At 38.1% G+C, this 11,225-nt stretch overlaps 1 protein-coding gene across 9 annotated transcripts; it reads left to right on the top strand.

The window, feature by feature from the left end:
• The first annotated feature begins 145 nt into the window (after window positions 1-145).
• LOC139769696 (WD repeat, SAM and U-box domain-containing protein 1) lies at window positions 146-11,088 on the top strand. Of its 9 annotated transcripts, none has more exons than XM_071700992.1 (19): window positions 146-251; window positions 454-1,006; window positions 4,137-4,270; window positions 4,361-4,532; window positions 4,848-4,993; window positions 5,143-5,369; window positions 5,456-5,694; window positions 5,774-5,864; window positions 5,939-6,048; window positions 6,110-6,252; window positions 6,311-6,503; window positions 6,586-6,731; window positions 7,029-7,258; window positions 7,405-7,667; window positions 7,743-7,833; window positions 8,092-8,186; window positions 8,274-8,435; window positions 8,508-8,652; window positions 8,759-11,088. In XM_071700992.1, exons 3-19 carry the CDS (start codon window positions 4,164-4,166, stop codon window positions 8,917-8,919), a joined length of 2,721 nt encoding a protein of 906 aa, XP_071557093.1. In that variant the 5' UTR covers window positions 146-251; window positions 454-1,006; window positions 4,137-4,163; the 3' UTR covers window positions 8,920-11,088. The 9 variants fall into 9 exon arrangements, with proteins under 9 accessions (XP_071557093.1, XP_071557100.1, XP_071557083.1 ...); XM_071700999.1 differs by having other exon boundaries at window positions 174-333; window positions 454-1,002; XM_071700982.1 differs by having other exon boundaries at window positions 174-333.
• Window positions 11,089-11,225: the final 137 nt, after the last annotated feature.

Genomic DNA, 11,225 nt, shown 5'->3' with positions numbered 1-11,225 from the left:
CGCCTCGCCCAGGAACAGCGAGCGCCGCTCCCGGGGCCCGGGGTTTTCGCGACGACGACCGCCGGCGGTGCCGGCCAATCACGCGGCGAGTATTCTGGTGAGTTTCCACCGGGGTAGGAGGATTCGAAGGCAGCACCAGCACCCGGCGTATGAGATTCGATGAATTTTATAAGGCGCATATACCTCGGGACCCGGTAAACCTGGATTAATTGGGATTAATTATCGCGAAGTGGACGGGACGCACTTGCCACGTATGAAATATATTTTGCAATCATCTACTTCAATTTTTCTAAGTATACGTCGCTTGATTCTTTGCCGACAGGCTTCTGCATGGTGAGATAATTGAAGAAAAAAATAATTGGAATTTATGCCGCTGCAGGCTCGTCTCGCGTAATAAACGTACAATGTAAATATCTTAACAATTATATATATATATATATATATTTTTTGCAGATATATATGTGTTAAATGTAAAACGCAACAGTCGGTGCGAATTTAGCGCTCCCTCGAATAACAAAACAATTTGCTCAGTCCGAGGGATTGCGTAATACCGGATAGGCGTAAATTGTTTCCACTCGGCGAGGCTGCGGAAGGAAAAAAAAACAGAGCGAGAAAAAGGAACGGAGAGAGACGGTTTTACATGTCGACGTTACATTTTGCGGCGCGCGAGCCCGGCGTGCAGTTTATATCTCGCGTTACGCCTCTGTAATATCGATCTGAGCGGTCAGTGGACATGCGTTTAGCGCTTTTAACTTCATTGTGACAGGTGCCCTGTCCGGGGTATCCTGTTTGAAGTGTCTCGTCGGCAGGAGCGGCTATGTTGATCGCGGGGAAATAAAATGTGACGCCGTCTCGCGACGCGTAAAAGCTCTCTCGGAGGAATCAACGGACGCGAGAAACGTCATGTGCCGCGTGCGTGCTCGTCGTTGACGGAGAGAGCGACGGAGAGGCACCGCCGAAAGCCGTCGACTAGTGTCTGTGGAACATGTGCCTTTGCTACGAGTGAGTAAGTACGCGGAGAAACGACGATTGTCTCTCGTTTGCCCGAACGAGAGATAGCCGACGGAAACCGACGCGAACGACGTTTCCGCCCCGTCCGACGTACACAAAGTTGGGAAGATAAGAGCTGGATGTTAACGATTCTAAAACGAATGTATATTTAGCAGGGTGGGATCCCCCTCGGCGAGGCGTCGATTTGTTTTCCGCTTGATCGACTCCTGATTTACTGTTGGTCAATAATTTAATTGAGAGGTTCATTGGCTTGTGATAACGGATTAAATAACGGCTCGCCACCCACGCGAGCCGTAACGGATGAATTATTATTAAATGGCTATTTTTACGTCGGTGAGACGACTAATACTGACGGTATTAATGTTTTGAAGTCATTTAACTCCTCGGTGAACGCCGGCGTTTTCGAACGTGAACAGATAAAGTCGATTTCAGTTTGACGAGTGACGATTGACGATTGACACCGACTTACAGTGCATTTATACGATTTTTAATCTTCCCCTTCATATATAATATTATTTTTCCTCTTATATATATATATTTTTTTTCCCCCCTTATTCATATTCTTCGTAACGTGATGAAATTTGCGGCTAATATAATTTCGCATTCTATAAAATTTCTGATTTCTCTCTTATATATACTCATTTATATTTTTATAACATAGTAAAATTTATGATCAATATAATTTCGTATTCTATAAGATTTCTAATTTCCCCCTTATATATACTCATTTATATTTTCATAACATGATGAAATTTACAGTCAACATAATTTTGTGTATTCTATAAGATTTCTAATTTCCCCCTATGTATAACTCATTTATATTTTCATAACATGTTGAAGTTTACGGCTAATATAATTTCATATTCCATAAGCCTTCTAATTTCCCCTTTGTATACTCATTTATATTTTCGTAACATGATGAAATTTACAGTCAACATAATTTAGTATTCTATAAGATTTGTAATTTCCCCCTATGTATTCATTTATATTTTCATAACACGAAGTTTACGACTAATATAATTTCACGTTCTACAAGATTTCTAATTTCCCTTTCATATACTTATTTATGTTTTTATAACGTAATGAAGTTTACATGACTAGTAATTTCGCATATTACGGGATTAGAATAACTGCATCATTAATGGCATTTTGTATATTATAACGTGACAATATTATTACAGATTTCTAAATTTGCGTGATACAAACGAAGCAGCGACGTTTAAGGCTGCGGTCCACTTGACGCTACAAATGCTTTGAAGCGTTCTTCTTCTCCTTCTTTCTTCATTGAAAGAAAGGAGAAGAGGAATGCTTCGAAGCATTTGTAGCATCAAGTAGACCGCAGCCTTAGTCGCATGTCGCATGCAATATAGTTCGATTTTTTTTCCAAATAAATATAATCCATTTCGCTGCAGACGTTAGGTATTGGCGCGCAAAATAGATAAGTAACATCGCGTGTTATCAACCGTATGTGCACGAACAATATATTTTTGTTTATATCGTTACAGTTCCATCGCGAACGTATCATTTGCCGCGCCGGGACCCGTGTGCCGTGCCCTTATCTGATTATTTAATTATAAACGGTGGACAACGGATGCTTTATATAGCGAGCTATTTTCTTTTTTGAACCGCGATACCCATCATCGGCTGTAATGATGCAGTAATGTTTGCGTTCATTCGTAGATGGAACAGATAAGTGCAATCGATGGCTTTTATGTACATACACGTCAGCGTTGGCGATAGAGCTCGCACGCGCCGCTGTCTTTACATATTGCGAAAATTGCCATTTCGCTCATAATAGATTCCGAAGTACATATGAAAAACAGAATGGGCTGATGTGTACGCAGGTAACTGGAGAAATTATTAATGCGGCTCTTAGAACTTTCCCTGGCGCCCTAAAAGAGTCAGGCGACTCCGTCTTGTTCGAGACCGAACGAATTTTAAATGACGAAATTGCGACATTTAATTGCAGGCGGGTAGTCTACAGACAAAAATGGAATATAGACGAATCGTCCCTGAATGCTGAATCGTCATAATTGCGGTAATGAAACTAATGTACGTGGTGGATCAATCGCGACGGAAAGCCTTGACGCGCGGCGGTCAATGCCAAGGGCTGTCCGACTTTCAGAAACTTCAGAGACCTGCTTTTATACGTTTGCCCACCTGTAGAACAGTCAGTCGATTCAGGATACATGTATTATTGAGGGACGCGTGTACGTCTGAAGGTGCCTTTTCACGTTGACACTCGACGTTCATTTCTTCAGCAAAAATCTTCAGAAATAATATTATATATATTATAATATTATTTCTGAAGATTTTTACTGAAGAAATGAAGAAATAAATATATATCTGTAAAATATTACTACTTGAAGATATTACTTGAAAATAATTAATATTTTACGTACTCTCTCTTTTTGAAGTTTATTTTTGATTATACTGGAATTCGATCAATGATAACGACGATTCAGCGACGACGCTGGATATTGAACAAATTCAACTTCATTTCTTTGACGTTAGCGTTCAAAGCGAAACCACGTGACCAAGAAATAATATTTTTTATATATAAATAAAAAATATTATTTCTAAAGATTTTTGCTCGCTGAAAATGAGCGTCGAGCGTCAACGTGAAAAGGCACCTTTCTTCCGAGCGTTTAAAAGGCGAAGGTTAAAGGTGCTTTCCCGTGCCTCATTATTACCTCTCGCGACATTTCCACGTGACACAGCTATGGATAGAATATACCCCTAACGTAGGAATACATCAATTTTTAAGATGCCTATGACAAATCATAATCATTTGATATCATCAAAGTAACGGCTTATGACATAATGATAGATATGATATCGCGCTCGTCGATATTCTGACGTTCAGTATCTGTCATGGATGTCTACGTGTCATATATAACTCCGTTCTTAATCGATAGACAGTTTTACCTGCGGCTTAAATCATCATTCATCAATCTTTAACAGCGTCGACAAAAAGAGGCGACAATATATTCGAGCTGTGTGTATCGTTTCCCGTGGAGAAATTGAAGAACGTTTATGTTGTACACGCCTTTTCATTAAAGTAGATATCAGTTTGACTTTGAGAAGTGACATACAGCTGATTAATATTTCATACGTCTTTACAGCTAAGAACCCCGTTAATCTGAAAAAACATGACTGCCATAGGCGACGTTCAAGCCTTGCAGACTCTGACAGTTTACACCAGCGATGTAAACAGCGTCGACTTCGCCGGTGATTGCGTTCTGGTAACGGGATCCGGGTAAATATCGGTTATCGATATGCACACAATTCCGCGGTGCTGGGCGCGCTGTGTATTAAGTTCGCATCACTCCTCTCTTTTAACACACAGGGACAAACGCGTCCGGGTTTGGGAATGGCAGCCCGGCACTGGCTACGTCGAGGCTTACTTCTCGCCTCTGATGGGGCACAAGTACGGCGTGACCTCGGTCAAGGTCAGCCCCCAGTCCACTATGCTGGCCACCTCCAGCATAGACGGTACCACGCTGCTTTGGAACTTGCGTGTAGGTTTAAAAATGTGAAAAAATCCGAAGTAACGAACGAGCTTTGTAACGACTAGTGAGCTTCTCTTCGCGATTTCAAAGATTAATGATACAATGATCTTTATATACATATGTATATGTATAATTGTATACACGTATAGAAGTCAAAGTTATAGTAATCGCGCAAGTAATGATAAAAAGAATAGAGTCGTTTTACGTAAATAATTTAAAATCATAAATTATTTCTAGCGATTATTATCTTGGATTAATGTAAATTTATATTTCGAAAACGGGGACAATTGTCTTGCATTAATGTAAATTTATATCATTTCGAAGACGGGGACGAAGATACATACTATGGTGCAAGTAGGCGGCGAAGCGGTGAGAGTCTGCAGATTTTCGCCAGATTCGACGTTACTCGCGACCGCTGGAGATAACGGGCAAGTCTGTATCTGGGATCTGATTCATCGCAATTTAATCAGGCAAGACCTTTTACAGAGGATATGCTCTCTGTTTTAAACAGTTCAATGAAAATATCCGAGGCTTTTTGCAAAATAATATTACTCCTTTCTTAGCTTCTCAATTTGCGTTTCGATTAAATTATCATGAGACGTATTATTTCTACTTAAAGGTGTTTTCAAAAGCACGAGGGTGCCGTGCAAAGCCTGTCGTTTTCGCCGGACTCGAGCTGGCTGATCACCTCGTGTACGTTGGGTGTCCTAAAGCTGTTCTCCACTGCCGAACTGATCGACACTTGTACCTCTAGCAATCAAGACATCGCCGAACTTGTCTCGATCGATGATGCTCACGACATGGGGGTGGTTTGCTGCGATTTCTCAACTTTCCAAGAAGTTACATGTATGTAAACATAGCAGATATATTATTTTGGACAAGTAGAAAAGACACGATATCCTACATGATAGGTAACATAATTATTATCGCAGGTAACGAGCCGTACACCAAGCTTTATCAACTGGTCTCGTGCGGCAACGATCACGACGTGAAGTTGTGGGAAGTCACGGTGAGCCAGAATAAGTGCGAGGCCCAACCCTCTACTGCCACTGTACAGCTTTGCAGAGTGATGGAAAAGCACAGCAGTGCCTTAACTTGCGTCCGTTTCAGCAGCAACGGATTATATATTGCCAGCTGTGGCCTCGATAAAACGGCAGTAATTTGGGAAACGGTAAGAGACCTGTCTTGGAAGAAAAATTAACTGTTCAACTTGGCAATCAATCTTTTATTAATTTTAAATTCAATTATAGAGCTCAGGAAAGGTTGTAACGATAATCTCCGGTCACAATCGATACATAGCTTGCTGCGCTTTTTCACGTGACGGAAGTTTATTAGCGACAGGTAATATCTCTCTCTAATTTCCGAAAAAGTTAATGATTTTGTTTCGTGACAATTGACATTTAATATAATTACAGGCTCTAACGACAAATCAGTAATTGCGTGGGACTTGGCGGGAAACTTGACTATTGATTCGGAACTCTCAAGAAATGTTGGAACGAAGTGGTTCGTGAATGATCCTGAAAAGGTAGGCTGATCGCGAATAATAATTTACAAATAATAGCATTAACGGAGGTTCTCCATTTTAGAGCACTATGCATGAACACGATCTAATGAGAAATGTCGAGACGTACGCTAACGAAGTAAGATTGATTCAAAGATTGGAGGAGCACAATGGTGCGGTGAACAGCGTTGCCTTCCACCGAAATAATCTTTTAGCCTCGGGATCAGGGTAAGTTTTAAAACTGTAAAACTAGCCATTCAATTATTTAATTCTTTTTCACTTGTAGTGATAAACTAGTGCGCATTTGGAGCGTCGAAACGGAAGAGGAGGATGGGGAGGAGGTGATTAAAATACAGGAAAAACCATTCAGTCCACTCGACGCTCACACCTACAGCGTCAATTATGTGGAATTTAGCCCGTGCGGTTCAATGCTTGCCTCCTGTTCTCTCGATGGGACGACTTTAGTTTGGAGCACAGAAGTAACGACTGTTTTTTAATGCAAATAGCATCATATTTTTAGTTTTTTGCTTTGTTTCTTACTGGCACTTTTTTTATTAACAGACTGGAGAACAAGCAAAATCATCTTTCGTCAATTCCGGAACAGGCATCCGCGTGAGTCGATGGTCGCCTGACGGCACGAAGATCGCTACCGCTGGTGACGATGAGAAGACAATGTTATGGGACGTGGAAACTATGGATCAGTTGCAGTACGTACGCTTCAACATAATAGAACAAATCAATATTATATATAGAATATATTACTAATTTTTAATTAGGAAACAAAATTTCTGAATAAGAATCTCAAATGAGAATTCGGATTTCGAATATATCTTAAAATTATAAATTTTGAGTCACAAATATAAGTATAATCTATCTAAGTAAAAAGATTGTGTTTCGCGCAATAATTTTATGTACATATATTGTACATATGTAAAATTTGATGCAACTTTTGTAAGTTACTTGATAGATTATATATTTTTTAGACAGTTAATAATAAATGTTAGGCAACTTTACAGTGTCTTCGAGGGTCACGCCGATGCGATATCGGCCATTGCGTTTACGCACGATTCCCGATATTTAGTGACCGCGTGCAATGAGGGCACCTGGCGTCTTTTCGATACTCTAGACGAGAAGAATGGTTCCGAAGCATTGATGGTTTGCGATGCGAGTCACGATCTAGGTGTCCAAGGATGCGACTTTAGCCCTACTCCAGGCTCTCTGATGTGCAGTGCGTGTAGGAAAAAACTATTTTAATTATTACTTTTAAGCCTTTTAAAAAATCAATAAATTGATATAAATTTATATCCATTACTTTAGATAAATTTTTATTTGGAAAAATATAAAATATAAAAATCAACGATAAATATCGGCTGTTTGCAGCAAGGGACCCGGATGTGAACCAGCAGATATATCTACTGGCAACGTGCGGCAACGATTCGTTGGTTAAGCTGTGGCATGTAATTATTTCAAACGATCTATTACCCGATTCGGACAGCATTAGACCGAACACCGGAACGCGTTACAAGGAAAAAAAGTCCTTGACCGGACATGGTGGAAACGTAATGTGCGTCCGTTTCTCGCCCGTCCACGGAGAAGTTCTAGGTAGTGTCGCGACAGATAGAACAGCTCGTATATGGAGCGTGGTAAGCAATCAAGACAATTGCGCTTTTTTTAAAAAACACGAGGACATATTTATGAAGATATCGATGTGCTTTCAGTTTTCCGGAAGCTGTTTGTACGTCTTGGAGGATCATGATAGTCTTGTTACGTCGTGTGCATTTTCCGAGGACACGTCACTTTTTGCTACAGGTCTTGAAACTATTATGACTTACATTTATTGCACAACATTACAAATTTATATAACTCAATCTATATAACTCAAGTTGTACATTTCTTTTTCTTATATAAGTTAAATTGTTACTTTGCGAATCTTGTTTCTACAAATTTTAAACTTGAATAAAAAAGTTTATTCAGAATTTATTTATCCTCACATTTCACATAGAAGATTAAATATAATCAGCATCAGTAAGCATGGAAATATTTTACCGCAACAATAATTATTTTTAGGTGCATTGGACAAGACCGTCCTGGTTTGGAAGGTGCCTCAGCAATTGGTGTCGCAAAGTAATTTGATGGACAGCTTGAGAAACAAGAAAAAAAGGGTCAGTAATTAGATGAATCAGTTTTAGATTATGCGAAATGAGCGAAACAATTGAATTGAATGATATTGGAATCAAAATTTTGTTCAGGTCGCGGATTGGAAACTATATGATACTTTGAAGTGGTTGAACGACATTGAATTATCTAGATTGTCCAGGAAAGTATTAGCTCTGGGATTGACAGGGCGACATTTGTTATCCGTGTCAGAGAATGAATTGATATCCCGGTTAGAAATCGAAGACGACGAAGAGGTATAATGCACAACATTACGATGATTCTATCTAGCTCATTGTATCGAATTCATTATATCAAAATCGTTATAGGCGATGGAGATATTGAAGAAGCAATTATATTGGCTGAAGCGTGAAGACTGCAATGTTATGGAGAATATAGACGAATCTGAAATTCCCCATGAATTCTTGTGTCCTATAACGCACGAAATAATGAAAGAACCTGTGCAGTGCTCAGGTAAAAATAACACAAAGAAGTGTTTCTTTATCAGAAAAATACTTCGAAGTATCTACGAAACACATCTATCTTGATAAATCTAATTGTGCACGATTATTATTTCTAGATGGATTCACTTACGAAAGGGCAGCTATAAACGAATGGTTCCTGTGCGGAAAATACACCAGTCCGATGACAAATGAGCCGTTGCACGATACTTCCTTCACCCCGAATTTCGCTCTCAGAAACGCTATACTCACTCTACTTCATGGAGAAGGACCACAATAGTAATAGCATTTTACGCACCTATGGAAAAAAAAGAAAACAGAGCACGTGTTGATAATTCGTAATACACAATAAGCAATTTTATTCTACGGTACGTTAGACATTCAAGATTCGATAATTTTAACGCAATAAGATTCGTTCTCTTTACAAGAATTGAAAGAAATTCGAACATTGATCGGTATCTGCGAGCCAATTAAACACATATAAAAATACGAAAGACTTAGTAGCGATTTCATAATTAAAAATTACCGCGAAAGGATACCGCGTGAGAACTGAAGCAAGGATTTACAATTCCTGATCTTTTATTTCGAGAAGTTTTGAAATTAGGATTATTGGAGATATGCTTAGAGAGAACACGTATTAACAATAACTAAGGAGCATTATCGTAACTTTTACCGAGAAGCGGTACATATTTAAGAACCGCTGATCGACACATTATCGATATTGGGAAGCAATGTTTAGGAAAGAATATTATCGAAAGATTACCGAACAATCGATGATATGCGCGTGTACAATACACGTAACGATCCAGATACCTGATGCAAAGCAACAAGTACAAGTTTACAAAAAATTTATGGACAATCTTCGAGATTTACGGATATAGCGGAGGCGCTGGTCTAAATATCAAATATTACAGAGTAGTCGAACGTACATATACGTACATATACATGTAGCTAGAAACATATCGAGAATACACGGATTTTATATCGGTTCTAGGCATAAACGGGATTTACAGGTTCTCGAATTGAATCGAATGTGGCATGTGTTTTGTCACTCTCTTTTGCATCTCCATTCCAAATTTTTTATAACTCAGATAACTCGCATGTTCTCGAGCAAAGATTTGATCCTGTGTCACGGGACGAAGGGTTTATGATTTTATGTAAGGCATTCTTGATATCAATATTAAATAGAGCTAATTTCGAGTATAAGATTGCATTGACAGGGTTAACTTTGCACCAGAGAAAGGATTTAGGATTATTTAGTGTCGAAGAAAATGATTTCCGTAGCTTTTTGACTATTTCTTTGGATGCTAAATGGCCCTAAGACGATTTCTACTGCATTGCAAAGTTGCAGATCTTTATCTTACAATTGTTGAAATCTTTAAGTACTGAAAACGATTGAAAACCAAGTTTTCAATTTAGTAAATAATAAAAATTTTGCGCGTTATAAAACGTTTTAGAATGAATATGCTACTTAGTAGTATAGAAATATTTGTGCCTAACATAACGAGAAGGAGGTGTCGTATTTCTCGAGATGTTAAGGAAACGTCTCAATTTTCTAATCTACGGCATTATCGCATTTTATCAAATATTTATTTTCTGAAGTATAACTTTGTAATATGTATATATTAACAGGAATGCGTTAACGTATGTGACTTGCGTGTGATAATAATTACTTTCTATTTGCAAATATTAAGCTATACAAACTATATTGATTGTTGATATTTTTTATTTATTCATTGCATTTAATGTCTAATAAAAAATTTTCAGATATACTTTTGGATATGTCAATTGTTATCGATAGCAAACCCAGAGTGCTTACTCGTTATTATTAATTATTATTGTCGTAAATGCTGTAGACTTTGTTATACACTTTTTAGATCGACGATATTATGAATATAAATATATAGCTATAATCATTTTATAATAACACCGTATTAACTCTTACAGTAGTTTTTAAGTGTTATAAACAACAATTACGAAAACTGTATATAAAATTGTAACAGACAACAAGATATGCGTGTGTATCGCTTGGAGGAACGTGAACCGTCGATTTATTTCTCTTTCTGAGAAATTGGTCAGAGGTGATTAAAAAAAAAAAAAAAAAAACTCGATCGTTTCTAATTGGCGTCCACGCACAGATTTTTACATGATTTCTACGAATTTTTCAATCACCCATTATGAACACGGTTTTGTAATTGTATGTCTTCAAATTGTCACTCGAATTCAAAGTCTGTATTTCTGTGATATAATTGAGAAATCGTTTGAAACTTATTGTTAGTTGTGTATCGGAAGAATGCGTGGTAACGCGATCGAGGAATGACACATTTAGAATCGCGCTATCGAGAAAAATCCAACGCAATCGAGCTTGAGCGTTAAGCGATTTTACAATTGTAAGCGTGATTTTTCTCTACAGCTATATACAAATAATAAAATCGATACTATAATAATATCAGTAGCGACAGACGGTTGCATCGCATTCCTTAAGACTATATAGATCATTTCCTTGGTTTTTCCTTTTTGTACACTTCCTTCAAAATATTAATGTAATTAATATTCAACATATATATTTTTTAGTCAGAAAATAAC

This window comes from Temnothorax nylanderi, unplaced genomic scaffold (assembly GCF_030848795.1).
Source record: "Temnothorax nylanderi isolate EJ_2023f unplaced genomic scaffold, tnyl_v1.0 TNYL_tig0002_pilon, whole genome shotgun sequence".
Lineage (NCBI taxonomy): Eukaryota > Metazoa > Arthropoda > Insecta > Hymenoptera > Formicidae > Temnothorax > Temnothorax nylanderi.
Note: the sequence above shows the minus strand (reverse complement) of the source record. Positions and strands in the feature narration are given on the sequence as shown.